Below are 27,094 nucleotides of genomic sequence, written 5' to 3' on the forward strand. Positions count from 1 at the left end.
AGAAGCCACCGCAATGAGAAGCCCGCGCACCGCAACGAAGAGTAGTTCCCATTTGACACAACTAGAGAAAGCCCATGTGCAGCAACAAAGACCCAATGCACCCAATAAATAAATACATAAATAAATTATAAAAAAAAAAGGAAATTGCCAAATGTCTCTAGTGACACTTCTAAAACTTGAAAATGGAGGACAGGGAAATGTGCCTTCTTTTTAAAGTGTTAATGGTTTGCATTAATGCATGTAATTTAAAACAAATTAGATGTAATTCAACATGTTCACTCTTATTAATCACCTAAAACTTCATTATTCATATGCAGTTTCAGAACTCTTCTTCAAAAGAGACTTCTTCCTTTCTTCCTTTTATATGTACATTACACTTACATGTAAAGAGTGAAAAGTATGTTTCTGTTCTTGCCAAGATGAAATCTTTTTATTTTGTGCAAAGGAATTATTAAGATAATTGATCCTAAATCATTTCACTTGTCCTTGCATTCCTATATTTTTAAAGAGCATTATTCTTGTACAGCAGCATGCTGTATATGGATATAGATGTCTATGATTAGCATGTTATAGGACCTCTGTTCCTGTGAACATCTTCCCAGCCTTCTAAACATTGTCTGATAGACAACTCACCTGTGCTGACACTTCTGTCACTTCTAATAATAATTCTGTTTCTCTTAAAAATAAGGGTATCAACTTTCATCCTTCATACAAGTTTTCATTTTTATAGATACCATCAATCAGAAACCACTTGTATGATAAACCTACAAATTAAGTAATCTTTTTAGTTACTTCCAATGTTGAAGGATCAATAATTTAAAAGAATTCTTTACTGCCAAAAATCTTTCTGGGAAGAACAGGAGTGAGGTGGGTGTCAAAGGATGAAAGGGGTCTCCTGTATACAAGCCATTCCAAACATCTAATGGTTCTTGAAGGCTACATATTAGCTGAGAATTTACCCTTCTTACTAGAAGACTGCTCTGGAAAAAAAAAAAAAACAATCAAGTAATTTTAAAGCTGCAGATTAGCTCAAACTAAATGTAATTCTTTTTAGTCCTACTTTTAAATTGAAGATAAACAGGCTAAAGCTATTAGTGATCCCCCCTCCCCCCCCAGGGCTGAAAGATAGGTCTGGAGTATAAAAGAAGTTAAATATTTACTTTTCCTTTTATGATGGATAATCAGTGCAAGAGGTATAGGAATAGCATATTAGAAGAATATGGTCCATGGAGTGAACCACCAATGTGGTTAATCAACTTGTATACAGCTGAATGAGTGACAACTGGTTTAGTTATAAATATCTCCACAAATTAACTGGCTTCTCAATCACATGTTAATTTGAAAAGTTATCAAAAGGATTTAGTTACTAAAGTTTTTCCTTTTATTATCTATTCAATACTGAGTAAAAATTCAAGGATGAACATTCCTACTAAGGCAGTGTATTCTACTTCATGGACACTGAACTTTCCTAATTTTAAATGAAATATACACAATATATGCAATAATGCACAATCATGAAGTGATCCACACAACTACTGTATTATTATACACTATATTTCTATTTTGAGAAGTTTCAGTTACTCAAATACTTTCAATTATACATTCTTTGATACATTTCTATACACGCTGTAAAGTTGTAAACAAAATTACTCAAAGTAAATAACTACCAATTAAATATGGTAACATCGTCACAAAATTCTTAAAACATGTACAGTGGTAAAAGTAGTACTGATGATCTTTGTCACTGAAATACACAGTTTAAAGGATCCATAAGTAAAAACAGACACAGGCGCACATGCAGAACGAAACTGATATATACGGTCCTTTGAACACACTGGTATACCTCTCTTCTTAAGATTAACTGCCAAAAAAGTGGTTAGGTATTCATGGTCTTCTGAATTACAGCATAAAGCTAACTAGACAGGGCTAATGAAACTAAGTCCTAGTGCTTAAGTCTGTAAGGACCAGTTAATTTTACATACATCTGTTTCAAAACCAGATCAGCTACCACAGAAATATATGTCTCTGGGGACCAAGCATAAAAAACCACCTGTGCCTGAAAAATGTCCATCATGTTACCTTCACAAAGGACATTTTAAAATATTTAAAAAAAACCCAAAAAACCAAAACCAATGAAATTTAAATACAAAATGGCTGAAAAGTTTGCATATAGTCTGATAGAAAAGCCACTCCTATTAACAGTTAGGTATTTGCTATTTCATATTTCATAGCCTTACACAGCTGTGACATCCCCCTCCTAAAATGTATACTCAAATCAGGCACAGACCAAGTCTTAACCTAAGTCACAAAGTTCATGCTATCTACAGTGCCTAATAGAAGTGTCCTATTTGTGAAAAGGCACAAAAATAGCTGTTAATTGAATGAATAAAAGCTAATTCTTTCTTCTTTGCCTGTCAACAGAAAGCAATGAACAGTAGAAGGGTAAACACACAACATTAAAATGGGGGCGGGGGGGTGAAGTATTTGGAAATGCATTTTGTACTGTCATTCAGGTTTATTTCTGAAGATGTTATGAAATTCTGTGGATGTTGCTAAATTTTAGTTTAAAGTTAAAATGCTGTGGACTTCTAATTTCTGTCTTTGTAGTTTTTATTAATCAAGAAACAAGGTATTATCTTTATTAAGAAAACACTGCTATTACCAATGGGATATACACCTGAAAAAAGACAAAAACTCAAAACACAAGATTTTGGTAGTCCACCTACCTATCATATGGTATTCCTTGTGATACATTCATTGCAACATGTATATGAGTTCATACAGTAGGAACAACGTGTTCAGTACCTGAAAGCTTTAACATAATAGTATATGTATCAGAACTACAGACCTGAACTTAATATATATAATATATAAAGGAGTAGTCTGCAGTAGTCTGTGATCCTGAAAGTTCCTTATACAAAGTTCACTACCCAGAATATGGATAGAACTCATACAATAATACTATTAATTATCTGTATTAAACTTATGTCACAAACTCCCTCTGTGCACTTTGTTAAAACCTGAGGATGGATGCAATGCTTTCTTAATGAGCTGCTACACCTAAATGTGTGATCCTGAAGCTTCATTTTTATCACATTCTAAATCACTTAACGGTTAGAATGGACTAATTCAAATATTAAAAATATATGGTACAACAATTACACAATTTTGTATCAGTCCATCCATGGTGGGCCTACAGTATTATGTAAATCATTTGTGCAAAAAATAAGTTAAAATTCATAATTTAACTATTTTGCATTAGAAAGATTTTAGCAAACCTGGGATCATTATAGGTTGTAACCATTACAGAGTATAGGATAAAAACAGTGTAGGCTGATGTAATCTCCTAGATGTTAAGAAGAAAATAAAAAGTTCTAATGTTTAGGAAAATGATCTCATTTACAAACTGTAAGGAAATAAGTGCAAAGCCATATTTCTCCTCCTGCAGAAGGCAACAGCGTGCAATATTACATCTAAAAAACCAAACATTAAAAAAACAGCATTAATTTAAAAATAACACTTGGAAAAATGGCACTGATAGACTTGCTTGATGCAGGGATGCCACAGATCTTCAATTTGTTAAAAGTGCAATATCTGCATTTTATCGTACTTCACTAAGCAAGTCTATCAGCCCCATTTCTCCAACAGCATTTGCTCGCTTTGTGTGTCTGTGTCACACTTTGGTAATTCTTTCAACATTGCAAACTTTTTCATTATTACAATATTTGTTTCAGTGATCTGTGATAAGCAATCTTTGATATTAATACAATGACTTTCTAAAAGCTGCGATGTTAGCATTTTTTAGCTATATCTTTAAATTAAGGAATGTATATTGTTTTTTAGACATAATGCTATTGCACACTTAACAGACTTCAGTAGTGTAAATATAACTTCTATGCACCAGGAAGCCAAAAAAATTCGTGTACTTGCTTTATTGCAATATTTCCCTGTACTGCAGTGGTCTGAACCAAACCCTCAATATCTCTGAGGTATGCCTGTATATGTTACTTTAGAAGCAAATTTAATTTTGCATTTTGATTTTTTCAGATTGAAATGTTTTGCATTCTCTGAGCATATATTGTTTCTCTAATGGAAGACACTTACAGGCAAGACAGATGAAGGCTGTCCTAAATTTAAAGAATTGTGGGTACTGAAAAGTACCTCCACAATGTAGCATTTTCCTTTTAACTCACTGATTAAAGAAAACTTGGTTTTCAAAATCACACGCTTGCTGTAAAGTAGTAATACTTTAAAATGAAAATGTTTCACTATTAAATAAAGCATAAGTAACATTTAAAACTTTTTAATAGAAAGAATGAAACAAATCTTTCATAGAAAGTATTTAAGCACACTCTTCCACTGTAGATGGGAAATTTGGCTCATGACATTCTACATTTTTAAAATGTCAATTATGGTACTAGTAGTGAATACCCTGGAACTCAGTTTCTTTACCAACTTTGATGTTATCAATTAACAAGATCTACAATCATATTTTCTTAGCTTTTACAATTCAGAAGCACTTTAACTTCTCTATGGAGACGAAGAAACTAAGGTTCAGAGATTTAAAAATCATATAATTTATCTGAGGCAGAAGTTAATTAGGGCCCAGATCAACTGACCTTTTAGTACTATTATCTTAGTTGCCTTAAAATCCATTTACATTTGCAAATAACAAAAGAAACACTGTATTAATATTTGAAAATATACTTACATAAAAATGATAGAAAGGTATAACTAGTATTAAATATGTTACTGGCAAGTTATGTGCATTTTAAATGCATTACCCTAATAATTCAGGGTATCTCAACATCAAAGGCCCCCCATTTTCTGGTGGATTTGTTTACCCTCTCTCAGAGTAAACTTTATCATGTACTATTATAATACCATGGATCTCCACAATGATGCTTAAGTAGTATTTGATTCAACTGTAGGTGATATTTAATTAGGTTGATGAGCTATCAATTCAGTAATTACCCTTTCATATAACATCACCTATGGTCTCTTTTTGAGGCTAAGTACTTGGTGTTACTAAACTCATAGTAGTGCTATCAGCACTCTACACAGTCCTGTAATCAGTATTAAGAGAACCCTTTAAGTTGTCTGTGCCTTCTGTGATAGTTAACAGATATTTAGTTAAAATTCTCAAGCTAGAAATAAGAAAACTTTCATAGAAAAAAAACCTTAAAAAAAAAAAAAAAGCCCGTACTTGGATTTTAATTTATCATGGTCTTTATTTACAACTTTATTGGCAAAAAAGAAAAGGGAATAGTTCAAAACAGTTTAACACAGGGCACTGCAGCTGAACCTGTCAGATTAATGAAGTTTCATTTTAAATGTCCATCTAATTGTCCCAAGATATACAATACTGAATCTGCATATGCAGTTTCTTTTATGAAGTACAGGCTCATATCTTAGGCAGTCTTTTAAACATATAAATACAAAGGAAATAAAATCACTCATTAAAAACTGCATTAAATGAGGGGTAGTTTAAATTTATGTTGTCCTTGTAATAACACATGCCCAATGAAAATCAAAAGCTGGAAAAGCAGTTACACTTCCTATTTGAGTGGACAGTTACAACAATCATTTTCTGCAATGACCATTATATTTTTAATTTATCATGAACTACTCTGAACTTACTATGAGATGTAGCCAAAGTCAGAAGACAAGACGTAGGAAGAATATTCCTTTTTTGGAGGAGAGTAAGCTCTCCAGAATCAGCATGGGAAACAAACATCCTGTTGAAGAATTCTAGGTGGAAAAAAGTTAATGTAGTCAATTTTCAACTCATGCTGAGCTGGCTTAATTTTTTCATTGACTTGTTTGGTGTCATTCTTCTAGATCAAGTGTGTTTAATTCTTCTTCTAGTTCATCCAAATCTTCCCCAGTAAAAAGATTTTCATCAACAGGAACAGCATCGATGGCTCCATTTTCCTGTCCCTCCCCTTCGTTGTCCTCTTCCAAATCACTTCTTTCACCATTTTCAGCCCTACCTCCGGAAGCTTCACTTAATTTGTTTTCTAAAAATAAAAATTGAAATCAATAAGGCCTAGAAAAAGAAAACACTAGTCCATTAGCAACAGACAGTCACACTGATATATTTCCTTTCCTTTTTCCATGAAAGCCTTCCCTAAAATTACTCTAATAAGAACTGATATTTCTTTTTCTGAGCTTATTTGTATCAATTACCTACACCTATAAAACATGTCTTTCATAGACATTTGACTGCTTAATGGTTCATACATTTGAGGACAAGATTTATCTTATATCAGTTTGTGTTCTCTACAAGACCCAACAATTACATTTTTAAAGTCAACTTCCACATATTTTGTTTGAATAAATGATCATGAATCAAAAAGTTGTTCATGATATAAGCAGCTAGTTAGCTTTTGGTTTTACAAATAGTAATTAAGTCACACTAGTTGCAATGCTGTAAATGAGTGTGAATGCAGGAACATTTCATCTTGTCATCAAATTGTGAAAAAAAAAAACAAAAACAAAAACAAAACCCCAAACCCTGGGGCTATGCAGCTACTTTTCCTTTCAGGTTATAGTTATATGACTGAGAAAACAAAAATGCTGCCTCTTTTGTTCAATGACACCAATACTGAACACACAGAATTTTTAATAGCCTAATTTGAAGTTATTTCAAACATCTCTGATGATAATTCTTGGGAATTATAACCTCTGAGGTACTTGCAATGGTGCCCATTATCAACAAAACCCTACTTCTCAAAGAAGCAAAACAGTCTACAGGTTGTCATTAAGACAACAGTCTCACAGCATTCTCAAATCTCAGGAGAACAGGCCAGTTTTTCAAGTTATAACTTGTATTCCTTTACTGTAAAGATAAGGTTTAGCTTTTTTTCTCTCAACTTTTGCCTTGATAAGTAGTCTACCTTTTTCTCTCACAGCAACGTGCCACTTTTACTTTTTTCTTCAAATCCTCACTCAAGGCACAATTACATATAAATTGTATCAGCAATCCTTATTTCCAAATACACCTAGCTAGCCTGCCCTCCATTCTTACTCTTAACTGAACTCATTACTCATACTTCCAGATCTTGCTTCTATACCTAATATTGTTTCATCTTTAATTTTTCATTTTTTCCCAGATCCTGTTTCTCTGGCCAACAGATATATTTTTAGATTTCCCATATCCTAAAAGGCCCTTCTCGTGACCATGTCTCCCCATCGAAGTTCTTAAGAGTGAGTGCTCTGTACTTATTTTTTCTCCTCATTCCTACATTGCAGTGCCAATGAAAACTGTGTACCCTATTCCTTCACTAATCACAATTAAATAAATATTTCTACTTCTCATCCTACTTAATCTTCCTGAAACTCTTTAATTTTTATCTGTCCTTGTCAGTCTTTCCCAAGCTCTTTCTCTTTTGACTACTCTAAAACATTGATGTTTTCTGCAGTCTGCTCTAGGCTGTTCTCATCCTATATATTGTGTCTGGGTGAGTTCATTCACTCTTAGCTACCAATGCAGATGACTTTCAAACCTTTTCCTCCTGGTAATGTCTACACAGTATCCTAGACAATGCCACTTTTGATAATCAAAATATCTCATACTCATGAGGTCCTGAACTGAACTCATTAGCTACACTCCAAACTCATTTTTGTCGCCTTCTAATTTCAGTTAATGGCTTCAATATCCAACCAGCCACCCATTTCCACAGCCTACACTATTTACCCCTCTTATATACAGCCACATCACATCATCTAAGTTTGCCAAGCCTGGCCTAACCCCCTTTAGACAGCTTCCTAGTTGTTAGAATCACACAAAAGTTAGCATACTTACCATCCTTTTCTGAAGTATATGTGCTGAATCTTTCAAGACTGGCTACAGTAATACCTGTCTCATCTACATCTCGTGGGACGTACAGGCTTAAATCTATGTCATTTACGCTCACTGAATCATCAACCTTTAAAAACACATGGAAAAGAAAGTGTTACTAATAAGAATAGTTTTCATAAATTACTTGCCCTTTACCTCTGACATTTATCTTAATGAAACAAAATTATTAATAATGCCAAGTGAAAACAAATGACTACTGCCAAAATTCACTTTTTCTAAACTTCTTGAAAAAATAGCAATGCCATACTTGAAGCTTCTTCCTCTGACATATTTTTACATATAGAGTATATTTTAATCTTTCAACTCAAAGGCAGAAGTCAGAATTTTATAACCATATGAAAAATGAAAAGCTATTTGCTAATACTAAGTCTCTCTATCACCAAATAATTCTGCTGCTGTCTCCAGCTCCCTTCTTTGTACCTTTTAGTGTCTCTGTCTCATGACTTTTTTTTAGTATAAAATATTAAACAAAAACCTTTTTTCTTTTAGGGGGAGTATAAAACATTTTACAGCTAATATACATAAGCATTTAACTATATATTAGGCATTGTTCTATAAAGAACTATAAATAAATATAAACTTTTTAACTCATTTATATTCACAACACTGTGAGGTAGGGGTTATCATTATGTCTGTATTACACATGAGGGTGGTGGCCTAGAGTGTAGCTAATTTCCCAAGTTAGGGTCAGGATTTGAACCAAGGCCCCAAAGTTGGTACTCTTAACTATACTGCTCTATGTCACTCTCTATTGTTTCTCTCAATCAACATGAGAAAATGAAGCGACAAAGCTTCCTCTTACCTCATCACCACCTGTCCCCTGGGTGTAACGGGTATCATCTGCTTCCTCATCATCATCATCAACAAGTTCAGGACGAAATTCAAACACCTCACGACCACTGATCTATTCAAATACACACGTATATCAACTCAGGACAAAATTCAAACATTTCTTGGTCACTGATTTTAGACATACACATAATTAAATAAGGACAAAATCTTGCATAATACAGAAATTATAAAATGAAAGATTAGAGAATCTATTTGGGTGAGTTTGAGACATACCACTAATGCTTTCCCTGCTTTGAAGTCTGCTTTCCTTCTTTCTATATCTTGTTCAAGTTTATCAATCTTTTCTTGTCTTTTTCTTTTCTTCCATGCAAGAAAAGATTCTAGAGTGATTTTGGTAACATTTGGACCTAGGGCAGAACGCTGCAAAGATAAAAAGGTTAATTTTCTCCCCCTAAAGTCATCTATGATAGTATCTAACAGTTTTCTCTTAGTTCAATTAAGTCCTTGCCTATAACTGTTAAGAAGACATTAAATTCAGAACAAACTGATTTATTTTCACTTTACATGGCAATACACAAAATGAGTGTCCACAGATACAAACATTTCTAAACATTATAAGATACAGTACCCTCAGCTAGATGTCTTTTCAAAATTGAAGGTGAGTAAAACTTGTCACGAGAAAGTTTTAACATAAGTCAATTGCTAAAAACAATAAATACAAAAAGCACTGTGATGATATCCAAGTTTCATTTGTGATCCTCAAGAGATAAGAAAAAAACTAAGCAAAAGGCACCATCTGCTCTCCTCAGGGCCAATAATCAAGTAATAAATACACAGAAAAATAATACTTGCTGAACATCTGCCAGGTATTCAATGCTAAATACTTTATACACATATGCTAACACATCCATCTCCACAATTAAGTAAACGGAGGGTGGTGGAAAATTTACCAAAGGTTATTAGCTAATATGTGGTAGAACTGGGATACAAACAGTAATCCCAAATATATCTGATTCCGAAGTCTACATTTTCTATCACAGTATATTGCCTCCTACGTGAGACACCAAATATGTCCTTTTAAGAACAAATGCATACAATCCCAACATTAGACATATATACAACATACTTAGATTACCCAAGACAAGACAAAATGGATACAGTCTGAAGTGTGCAACCCTAAATCTTGAACTTCCAATAATTTCAACTTTTTTCATGTCAATGCCAGGAGCCTTATCTGCTAACTCAGTAACCCCATCTGCTAGCTCAAAGAATAAAACTCTTGTGCTGAACCACAAATGAGCAGATGAAGAGTCTTTGTCTTTGCGTCTAGAAATGATGATAAAATATATAGTTGAAAAAATAAACATACCAAGAAAAATATCTAAAAGGTCAAGTTCAATCATTCTGAATATTGACTAAGCATTTTCATAAATTGATATACCAGTGTATCAATCTTATGGAAACAATTTATTTGATAAGCCAGTGGCTAGTACTTAAAAAATTGTTTTATAATCCTAAAATTAGTGTCATACTGAGGTGGATAGAACTACAATCTGTCATACAGAGTGAAGTAAGTCAGAAAGAGAAGGACAAATATTGTATGCTAACTCACATATACGGAATCTAAAAATGGTACTGATGAACTCAGTGACAAGAACAAGGACGCAGATACAGAGAATGGACTGGAGAACTTGAGGTATGGGAGGGGGCGGGGGGTGAAGGGGAAACTGAGACGAAGCGAGAGAGTAGCACAGACATATATATACTACCAACTGTAAAACAGATAGTCAGTGGGAAGTTGTTGTATAACAAAGGGAGTCCAACTCGAGGATGGAAGATGCCTTAGAGGACTGGGGCGGGGAGGGTGGGGGGGGACTCGAGGGGGGGAGTCAAGGAAGGGAGGGAATACGGGGATATGTGTATAAAAACAGATGACTGAACCTGGTGTACCCCCCCCCCCCCAAAAAAAAAAAAAAAAAAAAAAAAGAATTCTCAGAAGAAACCACCAAAATCATTTGATGAACTGGAGACTTAGGTTTACCTAAATAAAGATAATTTGTTTAAAAAATAAATAAATAAATAAATAAATAAATAAATAAATAAAATTAGTGTCATAATTGGCTAATGATTATGGCTAGGTTTATATTTTAAACATATAATAATAATCAAATAAAAAGGCAGCGGTGAGGAAAATTCATAATATTTTTTCCCTTTCATAACAACATGCTATTGCCCCCAAGTGGTAAATAGTAGAATTTCACAAATACTGCTTTAGTGTTTTATAGTAGGAAAAAGATACTAGTTACCTCTTTTTCAATTAGATCTTCTAAGGAAATTTCATCTTCTTTCTCTTCTTTCTTTTTATCTTTTTTCAAGACAAACCCAGGAGGAAGTGCATGACGATACATGCAAATATCACCCCCTCCAGGGCATACCCAAAACCAGCCATATTTGTTGTTTTCAATAGCTTCAAGGAAATGCTTGCACACCTACAGAGACAGTATCATTCACAATCAGTGGCTCAGTGTGGTCTATTTCCAAAGTAAATGCTGAGGAATATGGAACAAGTACATTCAACTCATCTTTTTTAGGCTAACCACTTACATAAGGAGCACCTTGTGTGCAGAAATGTAAATATAAATTAATCTTAAAAATATGTAATACAATGGTAAATTCCTTTAGAGAGGATCTGCATAAAATTTCTATTTTTGACCCTGTTCTAAACTGAATTATATATAAAGGATTTGCTGCCATCTAGCCTTTGTAAATGTAATCCAAAAGTCTGGTTTTTAAATATGAAAAAATAAAAATGGTTACAAAAAAATAAAACCAGTAGCTTTGCTTTGGTTTGATCTTTCCTAAAAACTAATCACATTCAGTAAAGATACAAACACTATTTGAATTACCTGAAATTATAGGCAATTTCTTACATCTAAGAAGGGAGCAAGGCACAAAAGAAACACAAAGAATAGTGACCCTTTAAAACATGAATGGGTGCAAGATGCAACTGTACTGAAGCCTTAGGTAACATGCTTTACAAATAAGAAGGAAAAATTAACTAATAAGCAACATTCTTTTCCTGAAAGAATACAACACAGGTAAGTAAAAACAATATTTAGCATCTTTCTAACACAGCAACGTTTTTCATGGTAACTACTACAGAATAAATATGTGGACATGAATGGAGGGTCTGAGAAATAAAAAGGCACCAATTATTAAAAGCATATTTCCTGGGATACCAGAACCATTATCTACTAAAAACTCATTTTGTAATTCATATGTAACAGTATCTTCACCCTCATGATTTATTAATGTCTCCCTACCATTAAAACAGAATAAGTAAATGAAAGTACCTGCAAAAATAATGCATATTTATTCAGAATAAATCAAGCAAGCCTATCTTGGAAAAAAAAAAAGAACAGAATAAGTTATGAATTAAGTGGGTTAGTTTAATAGTTCTCCATTTGTTTTGCACCAAAAAATAAAGAATTCTTATCTGAAAATGAGGGTTCATCCACATTTGAGAAAGTAAAACCCCCTTAGGAAATGGCATTTGAAGGACTTAAGTCACATGGTTTTCAAGTCATTTTTGAACAAGAATCTAATTTTGTATAACTTACACCTGTAAATTTGAATAACAAAGCTTGATTCACTTTATCTTTATTTAAAGATTTAATAAATTAAAAAATAATCCAGTAGATAACAGCAGCAAATACCTTGCCACATAATTCTCCCTAATGATAAATACCACAGCAACTCAATTCAAGAAAAGGACATACTATTTGAGTTTTGGGTTTTTTCTTTTCCGCCTCACCGTGCTTCTTGTTCACTACTTCTTCCAGTTTTTTCTCATCCCAATTATCCATAGTATCTAAATAAAAAGAGATATGGAGACTAAATACTGTAATTTTATCTATTGTCCCCAAAACACACTGTGTATATCCTTACACAGGAAAGCTGTATTATAATACTCATGACCTAACATATTTCCTTTAAAATACCAAAGGTAGGAATAAACACTGTTGTGAGATTATTCACCAAAATCTAAGTAGTTTAGGCAAATGAGAAGGTAGTACTGGAAGAAAGGGTAAGAGACAAATACAAAATAAGCCACTTGTTTTTAGACATCTTCATTTACTTATTAATCAAAAGGCGTAATATGGTAAATTCAGATTTTATGAACAACAATAACAAACAACTATTCTTTAGGACAAACACAGTTCTACTAAGACTGAAATAGTCTGCAAGCTACTAAATATCTTCGTGACAACAAACCGAAAGTAATATACACTGACTTTTAAGAAAACATCTTAAAAGAAAAAAGTACCTTTTTCAAGCTCTTCATCTCTTGCATCAATGTAAACACTTCGCTTTTCACATTTTCTTTCCAGAGTTAAGTCATGAGAGAACTTACACTTATCTCCTTTAGTACACTGCCCTTGCTTGAAGAATGCACATACCACGGATTTGGGATCTGCACCTATGTCAAGTAGCATATGGTATTTGTATTATAATCTGCCAGATAACAAAGTATAGCTTTTATCTGAGATATAATTACTTTTGGTTAACTTGCTGTCTTCTATCACTGGTGTGAGAGGAAAATACCATATAGAAGTGAATAATAAGACACTTTTTCTAAGTTCTTTCAATAGCATTTCATATCTATTTTTATTTCCTTTATTCTTACCAAAAAAGAGAGCGGGTGTGGGAAACCAAGCAAACACACAGGTTATTCTACAGTCACTTGTCTAGTTGGGAGTCAATGAGGCAGGAGGCAAAAGAGAAATATAAATGCAGGTATACTGTTAAGAGTTTGCGATTTACAGTTTTTACAATCATAGGTTTGCTTTGCCCACTACCAAAGACTGGACATTATAAATCAACTAGTAGACTGCCAAAATCCTTAATTTTCCCTTAAGTGGGGGGCTAATGGCTGGACTTACAGTTGTACAACATAGCTATGCACATATATAAAGGAACAGATAATTCTGACAAAGGGAGTATAATTTTGAACAAAGGGAGTGTCATTTTCATAGCATATACAATTGGCTTATAATCTGAAGAAAACAGATTAAGAGTTTCATAATACAAATTACATTTGATAAAAATTACACTTCTGAAATTTAGTTTACCTTTACTTATTTTTTGAGCAGCAACTACAGGTTTGAACAACTCATTTAGCTCTTGCAATTCTTTCTTCTTGTCATCTTTCTTCAACTTCTTTTCAGCTTCACTCTGTGCTACCTATAATATTCCCAGGTATAATATGTAAATTTGATTTCATATAATGCAATTGTTTTTACTATACAGTAATATATAATATCACTAACATAACAAAGACAATTGCATATTACATGTACATAGTTCTTACTTCTTAACAGTGTTACAATGGCTTTCCAGTATATATTAAATGGTGTGGTTAAACTATTAAATGAAATTGCTAAATTTTGTAGCAGCTGACTTTTATAAAAATCTATAAATGGTACCATGCCAAGTTATAAGCATATTCAAAAGCTTACAGCAACAGCATTTATTAAGCATATGCTACATGCCCAGCATTTTTAGCAAATGGTTCTCACCTGGGAATTCCTTCTTGTGACAACAACCCACTCCCCAGAAACAAGTAGATGCATTTTGAAGATCAGAGATACAAACATCCTGAAATGAGCAGTCCCACACAATAAAGAATTGTACCCACCAAAATACCTATAAGTACCCTTGTGGAAAGCACTGGGCTAGGTGAATGTGGGAGATCAAACAAAACAAAACAAACATGACATATGACACAGCTCCAGGCACACAATTTACATACCTAATATGATTAGAGGATTCATCCAAACATTTATATGTCAGGTCCTATGTTAGATGACAGGGAATACAAAGATGAAAAGACAAAGATGCTTATTTAAAGAAGCTCAGAATCTAGTGGGAAGACAGACATGTCAACAACTATAATATAACACATGGTGCTCGGGGAACAAAGAATGCCTATATGCCTAAGAAAATTAGACTGAGCTAATACTTTACAGATGAATTCTTTTCATGGGAAAGAAATGCAGAGAGTGCCAACCAATGCAAAGATATGAATAAGGTATGAGACACATCAATGAGAAATTTGGACTATATCAATAGGTGATAGGATAAGACTCAAGAGTTTAAAATAAGCTAGTGACACAATCAGATTGTATTCTTTAAAGATCACAATGACAACTTTGTGAAGGGTGGTCTAGAAGGAGTCCACAAATGAAGGCAACAAAAATTAGGAGGCTAATGAAATTGCTGTAAGCAAGAAAGCACAAGAGCTTAAAATAGGCACTAGCAGCAAGGATGGAGGAAAGGGGAAAGAGAGCTCTTACGGAGGTAGAACTGTTAGGACTAAGTGACTGGATATGAAGTATAAGGAGAGGGAGGAGTCTAGGATTATCATTTGCATGGTTAGTGTTGTTAAACAAGACAGGGAATACAGGAGGAAGAGGTTTCAGGGCAGGAGGTGGAGACAGCTCAGTTTTAGACATACTGAGTATGAGATGCTTACAGGGTATCTAGGTGGAGCTATTTATAAGGCAGCTGGACATGCATCTTGATTCCATGAGAGAAGGTCTGTTTTGAGATAAAGATTTTAGAAATAGTTGCTTACAGGTAAGTAAACTCTGGGTGTGTATAAGATTATGCAAGGACAGCATAAAAAAGTGATAAAAGCAGAGAAGAGCTCCCTGAAGAATACTAATATTAAACAAGGCAACAGAACCTAAAAAGCCTGTTAAAGGAACTAAGAAACATCAAAGAAATAGGTAGAAATCCAGGACAAAAAAGTATTAAAGGAAGAGGAAATTTTAGGGAAGGACTGGCCAGATACTGTAATAGGGTTAAGTTAAAGGCACTCAGTCTTGACTTTGACCATGCGGTTGGATGTGTTTAAACAGAAAAATGGGAAAAGTTTTCTAAAAAGAAAAAATTTAAGTCACTTTATTTTTAAAAAAAGTATTCTTTGCTCATTAGGCCCATCTGAGACATTTGTGGGGCCCAGAGCAAGAGTTCAATGGATGCCTACAAACCACTTCTGTAAATATTTTTAAGTCAGAAATCAAACTAATGGTAAAGTATGGTTTATACCCCTACTTGACAAAATACCTTGTGACCTGGAAGGACAGTTTCAAATTTAAAACGCTTAGGTTCCATGGAGTTCCACACTGGAGCATGGCAGTAAAGTGAGAGGTAATCCCTGGCTCCTCCTTTTCCCACCCTGAGTTTCATCCCACCACCTTTGTGCAGGGAAATAGAAGGTGCAGAGGAGGACATGGTATGGCTCAAGGCTCTGTCCATACTCCTAGCACATTTCCTCCCTTTGACTACTTCAGGCATATTGGCAGTTAGATGGATTTAGGGTAAATGACCTTTACTGGCCCTGAGCTGGTGTGGGAGAGTTATGTCTGGAGAAGACACAGAGTAGGGTCATCCTCTGCAGCACAGGGCTGAGGGTGAGGCATTTCTTGCCTGGCTCTAACAGCAAGACTGCTGCTCATTTCCAATGTTAAGTATGGTGGTTAGATACCTCAAGGTCACAGATAAAAGGCCAGGTACCCAAGAAATTATCAAAAATACATTACGGAATGTACTATCAAGCCTAGCAACTATAACACATTTTATGGCTTTCTCAGGTTTATGAAATTTGAAATTACCAGTTAATACACTTCCCACTGGAAGAAACAAATAGGGGGACATGTTTTAAATGAATTCTTATATTATGCCACCAGATTTACACTATCTTCTCATTTAACTACCACAGAAACCTACAAGGGTAACTGCCTTTTCACTATACTACAAATTAAAGGCCAGTGTCACTAAATAATTTAAGATCATGTAACAAATAAGATAGGCGGATGCATACTCAAGTTGATCTGATTCCAAGGCCTGAGCATACATTTTTACGAGACTAGGCTATTAAGTCAGCAGTGTGGAAGATCAAGCTTTTGACTCTAGAGTCAAACTGTGTAAGAGAAAGAAAGAAGAGTGTTGGAGGCACTAATTTATAGATAGCATCAGTGATAGATGTTAACCATCTCACAAATATATACTGATATTTTCAGATGGAAAAAAAAAGTGTATCCAAAAGTTAAGGAAAAGGAGATAGGGTGGTGAAAAAAGTACTTTTTAAAATAAAGGCCAGTATCTATAAAATCCTAAACTCAATAAAGTGAGTAAAGATCTACATAAAATGAAGAACTGAGAATACAGAGATTTGAAGAAAATGGAGCTAAACTTTTCTGAATGAGTTGCGAAATGATAAAATAATTTCAAAATTCATATGGAAAAATAAATGCCTAAGAACAGCCAAGAAAAACAGAAAAGGAGTAACATCTGGTGGGAAAGGACTTACCTTAACAGCTAACAGAATATGCTACTAGTTCACTACAATCAAAATCAATGTGATAATGGTTCAGGGAAAAGACAATAAACAGAGCAGAAAAGAGAATCCAGAAATAGATCTGAACATGTATGCGACTTTAATATATGTCAATAGGGGTATTTCAATTCACTGAGATAAACGATGCTGGCTGGTATAAGGGGCTATTTATTTGAAAAGAAATGAACTTAGTATCATACAAAATTAATTTATATGATAAATTATAGACTGTGCAAATAAAACAATTAGAAAAAAAATCGAGAAAAAAAACACAGACTCTAGCAGCAGGGGAGACCTTTTAACCATATAAAAGAAAAGCTAGACATACCTGACAATACAAAAACTAAAAACTGTTGTACAGAAAAATATAACACAAACATCATGAATTATCTATAATGTAGACAGAAGGTGTCTCTCATAAATTGACAAAAAACACAACCAAAAAAGCAAAGGATTCAAATAGGCAAGTCAGAGAAGTACAAACCAAAATAGCCAACAAGCTTATGAAAGCGTACTCAAACTCACTAGGAGTAAGGGAGAGAAAGTAAAAATGAGGTATCACTTTATACTTAATCAGATAGGGAAAAATTAAAAAGAGCTTTAGTGCCCTGTAACTCACGTACGACAAATGAAAACGTGAAGTATTACAATCTCTATGGAAAATGATCAGGCAAATTTATTAAAACTAGAAATCCATTTCCCGTTACTTAGAAACATGTCACCAGATAATTTATGCTATAGAAATAAAAGCACAAATGCATGTAAAAACACATGTACAAGAATATTTCTTATACAATTGTTCTTAATGTCAGAAAGCTGGAAACAAAGTGATTACTTATAGTGAAATGGGTGGATAGTGTATATCCATTTCATAGAATAGTATGCAGCCATTAGGATAAATTAGAGCTATATCAAAACGGTTTGGAGGAACATCTAAAAGGTATTGCTGAGTAACAAAGGCAAGATGCAGGAAAGTTTATAGAGTAGGATTCCATTTTGAAACAACTACAATATCAAACATTTTTAACTGCAACAACTCTGTATTACATCCATATGAGGAAAATGCAGAAATTTAAGTTATTTACCTGACGTGGATTTTGTTGCCCAAATTTAACTTGATGAGTGACAGCCTTGATAAACTTCTGCTGCTTTGCTCCTTTCTTATTCTTTAGACCAAAAGTTTTGTCCTACATGAGAAAAAGTATTGAAATATCTTAGCAATTTATATTAATTTCTTATCTATTTTTTCACTCATCTAAAAATCATTCTTTCACTTACTTATTGGTAAGAAAATTATTCTTTCTTTATGCTATACACAGACATGCGAAATACTAAAACACTAAGTCAAGGAAACATATGACCTCAAAACACCACCCAGGATTCTTCAGGATTCAATACATACTTAAAACTAAGGTCACTTAACTTGTTAGCCTATGATGTTTTTTCTGAATTGTGTTTCAGAATATCAGTATCAAAGTATGTGCAGAGTTGTTACAATAGGATAATTAGTTCAACGGTCAAATAAGTTTAGGAAAATACTTATTTAACAGGCTTTTTAATTCTTAAGCATGAGATATGAGAGCCTTTTACCAGAAGGGATAAAATAAGCAGCAATTCCAAATCTTATTTTACCTCAGAAAGCATTTTGCTCAGAGCATCCTGAAGGATTATGCACTATTGAACACATTTTGGGGAATATTGCTTAAGAAGATACATTAAGTTCAGGATCGGTTTTTTGGGTAATATAGCTATCCTCTCAAAACAAATTTAAAGAACTCAAACTACTAAAATGTATACATTACTAGCTGTTGCTAAAATGGAAATATTAAAATTGAAGCATTCCTAACTAAAAAGCAACACAATTTAAATTTGGAGTATTAAATAGTAATTTGGGAAAGTTATTAATACAATAGCAGTTATCACTTATGGAATGCTCATCATGTGCAAGGCACTAATGGTGGTCTTTAACTATATACTCATATTTAGTAAGTATGCAGTACAAAAACATTTAGAAACCACTGCACAACTGTGTGTGTATTTGGCGGATGCAGTGAGTTTGAATAGGGTTCCCAAATTCATGTCTATCCAGACCTCGGAATGTGACTATTTGGAAATAGGTCTTTGCAGCTGTAATAAATTAAGATGAAACCATACTGGATTACAGTAGGCCCTAAACCCAATGACTTGTAACTCTCTAAGAGGAAAGGACACACAGATATGGAGAGAAAGCAATCTGAAGAAAGAGGCACAGAGATTAGAGTGATACAGCTAAGAGCCAAGGAATGCCAAGGACTGCCAGAAGTTACCAGAAACCTGGAAAAGGCAAAGAAAGAGTCTTCCCTAGAGGCTTCAGAGGGAGTACTGCCTTACCTGCACCTGATTTCAGATTTCTAGCCTCCACATTTGTGAGAGAATAAATTTCTGTTGTTTCAAGTCACCTGGGTTGTGGTAATTTGTTATGGCAGCCCTAAGAAATTAACACAGGAAGGCTGACTGAGTGAGCTTCACTATAAGGTGAATAAAGTGTCAGGAAACCACCAAATACTGGTATCTGAAGTCTTTTTTCCTATCTTTTCTGTTTCTCTGGAGAAGGATCTTCTAGCTAGGAGAGCAATAAGCCTGGCTAAAGGACTGGAGAAGACAGCAGGTGGGAGAAGGTGTCTCTTAATTTACTACACAGACTCCTCAGTGGCCCCTTCCAGGCTTACACTTTAATCACACCTCCCACATCCTTTGTGATTAGTTACAGAAGCAGAGAGCTTCTTGATTTATCCCCTCCACCCTGTTTCTCACAAGGGTAATAGATAAGAACTATCAGCTACCTCTATACTTTTAACCAACACCCCTCCCCCACCCCATTTTCAGTCACTTGCCTTCTGCATTACTTTGTACTTCTCAACCCTGAGCTTTTGCAGAGCAAATCCACTTGCTTCTAAATGCCACACTCCTAGGTGGGCACTCAGGCCCAACTGTTCTGCTCTACTAAGCCAGTTAACCAACTCATTCATCCACTATTAATCTTCATATGCTGGGGTTCAAAATTATAGATGTCTCCTAATTTCAAGATGCAGTTTGTATTTTTCTCATACTCTTGTTTATAAGTGAATTTCAAAAAGGAAGAAGAAGCAAAAAAAGGTCTTAAATTTTGAAAGTCACCTGGGATCCTCTGAGAGGCATTAATCTCAAATACATTAAGTGGCTACTTTAAAGCCTTTATTTTGGATATTATTTCTAAAGGAAGGGACAGGGTAATGGGAAGAAAGTTATTATAGGTAGAGAATACTTACATACCTATGCGGACAAGCTGGAAATGTAAAAAACTAATAAAACATATCTTTCAATGTTCTTAAGATCACAAAGTTCAAGAGGGTTTTAGCTCTGAAAGATTATTTCTAATTGGGGAATAGCTCTTTATTCATCACACCTACATCCATCCATACACCAAAACTTTTCAGTTTCCCCTACTTAAATGCCTATGTTTTAATATCACATCATATTACAAAATTCTACATGAATTTCCTACAGCTTATGTGTATTAAAAAAAAGGTAGTAGGAGGTACATACTGTAGAAATTGATATTCTCTGCTTTGGGTTTTTTTTTTTTTTCTTAAAGCTTGCTTTCCTTGTTTTTATAGAGAAGAGAGTTTAACAAGCAATCCAATTAGGAGAAAAGATGGTCAAGGATAAAGTGACCTATGGAGAGATGATCACATGCAGCAACCAAGTGTGAAATGCCATACTTTCCTTTACAAAAAGTGAGGTCTCATGAGAGGATGGGAAACCCTAAGTAAAAGTATCATTAGGATTGAAGTGCAACACCATGTACATATGCCTTGCCAGAGGAGAGCATATCTGGGGTTCAACTCATGCCCCACATATAACCATACAGGAGAAGCAAACCACGAATAAACAAGGCCAATAGCAACGTATATACTGATATATGAAGATTTAGGAAAGAAAAAATCCTCTAAGGTGACTTGGCCAGCTAGAAAAGAAAGTACTCATGACAACAGCTTCTGGAAGAGGTGTGTAAGCTCCATATTCCAGAAGAAAAACAGTTTTTCAGGTTTAATCACACTGCTTTAGCACATAATTAACCAGTCTAAAGAGATAATGAGTTGTGTTTTTGAAAGCCTCTAATTAGGTTAGAACTTGGAAATTTTTTTCCAGAGATAAGTAATACATATATCTAGCATTCACTAAATAAGCTCCTGAATATATACTTTACTGAATTCTCTTAACAATCATATGATATACTATCATCTCATTCTGTAAATGGAGACACTGAAACTCAGAAATGTTCAACAATTCTTTTGAAACACTGCTAATAACGGGCAGGCTGTACAGTGTAACGATTTAAAAGTATAAGCTCTGGAGTCAGACTGCCCAAATTCTAATCTCAAACAGAACTGGGCAAATTACCTTGTCAGTTTTCTTATTTGTAAAGTTAGTCTCACTCTAACCTCTTAAGATTGTTGTGAAAGTCAAAAGACTTACTGCAAAGAGGTGGAGCACAGCGGTTAACAGCAAGGACTCTGGAGCCAGAATCCTGACTCTGCCACTTGCCGCCTTAACAGCCTTGGGCAAGTTATTTAACCTGTTTCTCTTTCCTCAATTGCAAAAAGGGTAATAATACTCATCTCAGTGAGAGAATTAAAGGAGCTGTGTAAATTTATTACTTGTAGATGGCTTGTTTCTTTTCCTTCCTTTCCCCAAAACACTGAGAACTGTGTCTGGGGGCCTTCCCTGGTGGAGCAGTGGTTAAGAATCTGCCTGCCAATGCAGAGGACACAGGTTCAACCCTTAGGCCGAGAATATCCCACATGCCACAGAGCAACTAAGCCTGTGTGCCACAACTACTGAGCCTGTGCTCTAGAGCTCACAAGCCACAACTACTGAAGCCCACACACCTAGAGACTGTGCTCTGCAACAAGAGAAGCCACCTCAATGAGAAGCACGTGCATCGCAACAAAGGGCAGCCCCCACTCACCACAACTAGAGAAATCCCGTGCACAGCAACGAAGACCCAACGCAGCCAATAAATAAATAAATTTATGAAAGAAAAAAAAAAAAAAGAACTGTGTCTGGCCCAAATATATATGACTCCAAGCAAAGCCCTTGTTCTTTCCACCATGAAAAACTACTTCCCAGAGAAACCAGTTAGGTTATTGGGGAGTTGGTACACAAAAAGTTTTCTGAATATTACATTGTGGACCTGATATACCAACAGTACCTCCTGAAACTAGGATAGTATGCAATTCAGAGTGCCTCCAAAAGGCTTCCTTTCCCTTTTTCTTGAGTTTAGGACAGACTCTTACCTAAAGATAAACCTGGATTTAAGGGTCAGGGGAAATGAGATAGGAGGACTGGAGGTTACATCCCCAAATCATGGTTAAAATAAAACTAGGGAAATAGTGGTCCTCATTAGATTAATAAGGTCCCAAAGGTTACCTGATAAGGAGCAGTGTGTTTCAGACTTCAGAAACTAAATATAAAGGAGTTTAGAGAACAGGCAGTAATTCTAAGAAAAGGATGACTTCCAGAGATTCCAAAAGCCTTAACACTCAGTGACCTCCAGACTTCACTTAAAACTGACACTTTCTCCCCCTTCCCACCCTTAAGTAATCCTGCTTCTTTTCTGGGCCAGCCTCCACTCCTTAAGTAAGATGTCTGAATAAAGGAAGGGTGTGGGAGTGCAGGTCAGTAATGAATAGTGCTCCAAGATAACTGGAGTCCTCCTTTTGGGACACTACTGTAAACAAAGGCCAGCACTGTTTTACCTCATTAGTTTCCTCCCCAAATGCACTCTAGTATATTTCTGTTGTCTATGGGGACAATGGATATTCTGCAGCTGGTTAATCCAGCTTTAAGTAATCAACAGTTGAACTTGGCTGAAGTTTTTCACTGGCAACGAGATTCATTTCTTTCTCCATCCTTTACACACCTGGATCCTATCCCTTAGGTCTGTTACTACTTCCTTGCTGCTACAAGGCCTTAGCTGGACATCCTTTATTTGCTTGCCCTGAACCCAGACTATCCTCCTCTTTCCACCACCAAACCTTCCATTTCCCAAAACTGACTTCAGGTTATTAAATTTTAGCCAAAGAAAGCAAACAGTATATACCATTTGAGACAACAGTGTGAATGTTTAACAGAACCATAACCCTTTTGGATATACTCATTTCAAAAAGAAAATACTTATAAATGCAAATGAACTCATAAAGTTTTGGGGAGTTTAAACAGGGAAAGAAAAAACGCAGGCACTATAAGGAAATTATTTCAAGTGACAGAAAGTAAGCACTGTATAAACAGTGCAGGTCAGTCTGATTATTTTCCCTAACTAGTTCTTTTTATATTAATAAATTAACAACTGCCATTAATTGAACATATACCATATGTCAGGTACTTTACATGTCATCTCACTTAACTCACAGCTCTGTAACACAGGAATTAGCCCCATCTTGCTAATGAGAAACTGTGGTTCAGACAGGTCATGTAACTTGCCTAAAACTACAGTATTTTAAATTTTAATGTGAAATATGGGACTTAAATGCAGGTCTATATGGCCCCAAGCTGGTGCTTCTTTCATTAAATTATGCCACTTCTCACGCCTCTTTTTACTTCTTTTACTTAAAGTTCTCAAAAGCTACATGTTGCTGTTCTTCTACAGTGAGTGCCTATGGTGGCTGCAGTGGAAGCAACAGAGGTACAAGAAGAGGGGACAGGCAGGTAGTGCAATCACCTATTTTAAGATTTCTTCAAAAGTACTACTTAAAAGTATATGTTCTACTTAACTATCCATTTTTGATGAACTTAGAATTTCAGGTCATATTCCTATAAAACCTTCCAAAATTAATCAGACTCTTAAATAAGCATTAGCCTTTTACATGTCAAAATCTAAACTATAAAGAAGTATTTTTTCCACAAAAATTATGGTCATAGAGATCAACAGCCAGTATGAACCGGGTTTCAATCACATTCATTGTGATTGTTGCAAAATATATTTTATGTCACTAAAAACAGAACTACCATATGACTCAAAAATTTCACTCCTGGATATATATCCAAAAAACCCTCCCAAACACTAATTCGAAAAGATGCATGCACCACAATGTTCATAGCAGCGTTGTTTACAATTGCCAAGATATGGAAGCAATCTAAAGTGTCCATTAACAAATGAATGGATAAGGAAGATGTGGTACATATATACAATGGAATGCTACTATTCAACCATACAAAAAAAAATGAAATTCTGCCATTTGCAGCAACATGGGTAGACTTGGAGGGCATTATACTAAGTGAAATGAGTCACAGAAAAACAAATACTGTATGGTGTCACTTACATGTGGACTCAAAAATACAACAAACTAGTGAATTAACAAAAACCAGTGAATAGCAGTGAAGGGGGGGGGATATAGGGGTGGAGAAGTGGGAGGTACAAACTACTGGGTGTAAGAAAGGCTCAAGGATGTACTACTGTACAACACGGGGAATAGTCAACATTTTTTAATAACTATCAATGGAAAGTAACCTTAAAAGTATATAAAAGTTTTAAAAATTAAAAAATGCAAAGAATTTTTAAAAATATATATTTTACTTCATCTTAACTTTTAAAGGCTTTGATAATAAAAATCCTTTCTAGTATCCAAAATTGTGCAAATTACACAAAAATTGATAAAGTGCTGTTCTGGATGAAATCTAACTGAAAAGCTGGGAGCTAAGCCTGCTCTAACTCTCCTCAACCCCTTGCAATAGCAACTGAGACATGCTGGCGTTTTAGGTAAGTTAAAAAAAACTCACCTATGATATTTAACAAAATAGAAAATACTGTTTCCTAATCAGGCTGAATAACACAATATTCTCTATAAAGCCAGTTTCACAAAAAATGATATAACTTAACCTACAATTTACAATATTGTCGTTCCTCTTTGGTGATAGCAAAATCTATGCAGCACACTGCCATTTAAAAAAAATTTACTACCTTAAGAAAAAAAAAACCAAACTGCTCACCATATATGTTAAACGTGGGGGGAAATGGCTTAATTTCACCTATTAGAATACTTTTTGGCTAAAGAATACAGCTGCCTATTTTGCATTTTTCTTTGGCAGTCTTCATTAATTCAAGTCCTCGTCTCTCTACCTTAAAAATAACCTTGTTACAAGATCAATGAATCCATAATATAACTATCATTTTTAGTTGATGGGATACTATAAGTAACTTTCACGTACAATTCCTTAAAACAAAAATAAATATTTAAAAATAAAAATTGTATATAGTTAAAACTCGATAATGCATAAAGTATACTTAAATTGTCATGTAATACTTAATTTCATGTCTATATGGGAGTTTTACTTTGCATCATGGTCTAACACGTTAATTCAACCTCAGTAAAGGAAGCTAACAAGTAAAATGTCATCCCGAAAATGCCCTAGGTTTACATAGCGCCGAATGCCATCACATCACCATTCCCAGAAATCTACCTAAGTGCCAGGAGTCCAGATTGTTCCAAAAGGTATAGCAGACACAGGTGTGAAGATGGCAATCATTATTTTCAAATCTCTGGTTATGCTACCTCATGACAATTCTAAATAGCACAAATTTGCGATAACACAACAGGTTCTGCTTCAGAGTTGGAACTTGGCCAAGGCTACTAGAAAATAAGCATGTTACTTAAAACCAATCAGCAGACTAAAAATTTTGTGAAATCTGACAAAGTTCTGATTAGGTTTATACAACGAAACCCTGAGGGCTTTCAATGCTATTTTTCAACGCTGTGAATACTAAATATTAAAAATAACAATCATTTATAAACAAACATCTCATTTCAAAACTCCCAACATGCATTTTGGTGGTGTTCTGATAAAAAGTTAGCTATTCCACAAAAGGGTCTCCATTAATTATTCAGATATACCTTATGCAGGAAAATGGTAATGGCTTTTTCAATTACTTCTAACGCACACGAGGAACTGTTTAATTATGAGGATTAATGGCAGGAATTGAGGGAAGAAATATCTTGTTGGGGGCTATAGGATACGTTTACCGAATCTCAAATACGTTTCACTCTCTTAAGGAAACTCACTGATACCATCCTTGGACTACAAATATAAAACATTTGAGAACATCAAAAGCGTTCCTCTCTCATTAAAAGGCTTATAGCCTCAGGTATACATATATATACACAACAAACTCAAACACGGCACTCTACACAGCTAGTGACGTGAAACCTAATCCCTCTTAAAACGTCTTTCAACTTAATTTAACTCAGAATATATGTGACAAGCGCCATGTACAACACGGTGGGCTGCGGCATGAAAGAAACCTCTCTTTACGTACCTTGAAACATTTTAGAAATGGATCGAGAAGGCCTCGAAGAAGTAACTTGTTGCGCTGAAAGAAGTAACCACTATTCCCAAGTAATGGGTATAAGAAACAAGGAACACAAAGGCTCGTAATGAGTCGGCCTTCCAGAAAGAACCTAGTCCGAGGCAGTTCAGCCTATTTTTTTTAAAAACACAAGCCTAGAAACGTCTCTAATTTTGGTAACCAGCGAAGGACACAACTCTGTGCGGGCACTGGCGTGGGGGTGGGAGTCGTGTGGGCGGAGAAGCAAAGGCTGGGTGTGGGGGCGCCGGCGGCGTCACTATAGCGATGAAAGGCAGCGAGCGTCATCAGGGGGCTGGAGAAGGGGCTGCGGACACACAGAGCCAGAGGGAGGGGCACGTGGCCCCGGAAGACGCGAGCAGGAGCCGGGGAGCGGGTAACCGGGAGGCTGCTTTCCTGAGGACTCGCTGCATGAGTGGGGGAGGGGGTGGGTACTCACTTCTATAATCTTCTCCTTCTTTTTCTGCTCCGCCTTTTTGCTGCCCCCGGCCTGAGCCTGTTTCTTGGGGGGCATTGCGGAGATAGGTGGCACCGGCCAGACTTAAGCGCAGCTGGACTCCCTCAGGGACTCTGGCCCCGCGGTAGGAGGAGGAGGAAGACGCGCGCCGCCGTCGCCGCCGCACCGCACGGAAAGCTAGTCGCTCACTCGCCG

The 27,094-nt window shown here is 35.3% G+C and overlaps 1 protein-coding gene across 2 annotated transcripts; it reads right to left on the bottom strand.

Moving 5' to 3' along the window:
* Positions 1 to 5,202: 5,202 nt before the first annotated feature.
* On the bottom strand, positions 5,203 to 27,094 carry ZC3H15 (zinc finger CCCH-type containing 15). Of its 2 annotated transcripts, none has more exons than XM_057746234.1 (10): positions 26,882 to 27,094; positions 18,146 to 18,247; positions 13,789 to 13,900; positions 12,984 to 13,136; positions 12,436 to 12,527; positions 10,963 to 11,145; positions 8,930 to 9,016; positions 8,667 to 8,768; positions 7,808 to 7,931; positions 5,203 to 6,020 (listed from the first exon to the last, which is right to left on the bottom strand). In XM_057746234.1, the coding sequence occupies exons 1-10, from the start codon at positions 26,954 to 26,956 to the stop codon at positions 5,830 to 5,832; spliced, it is 1,221 nt and encodes a 406-aa protein (XP_057602217.1). In that variant the 5' UTR covers positions 26,957 to 27,094; the 3' UTR covers positions 5,203 to 5,829. The 2 variants fall into 2 exon arrangements, with proteins under 2 accessions (XP_057602217.1, XP_057602216.1); XM_057746233.1 differs by having other exon boundaries at positions 8,930 to 9,076.

This window comes from Hippopotamus amphibius, chromosome 8, assembly GCF_030028045.1.
Source record: "Hippopotamus amphibius kiboko isolate mHipAmp2 chromosome 8, mHipAmp2.hap2, whole genome shotgun sequence".
Classification (NCBI taxonomy): Eukaryota; Metazoa; Chordata; class Mammalia; order Artiodactyla; family Hippopotamidae; genus Hippopotamus; species Hippopotamus amphibius.

Coding starts and splice junctions, on each gene's coding strand:
- ZC3H15 (XM_057746233.1), bottom strand. CDS start 26,956: ATGCCCCCCAAGAAACAGGCTCAGGCCGGGGGCAGCAAAAAGGCGGAG. Junction 11,146..12,435: donor AAAAACCCAAAACTCAAATA/GTATGTCCTTTT, acceptor CTGTCTCTGTAG/GTGTGCAAGCATTTCCTTGA. Junction 6,021..7,807: donor ATATACTTCAGAAAAGGATG/GTAAGTATGCTA, acceptor TTTTATTTTTAG/AAAACAAATTAAGTGAAGCT.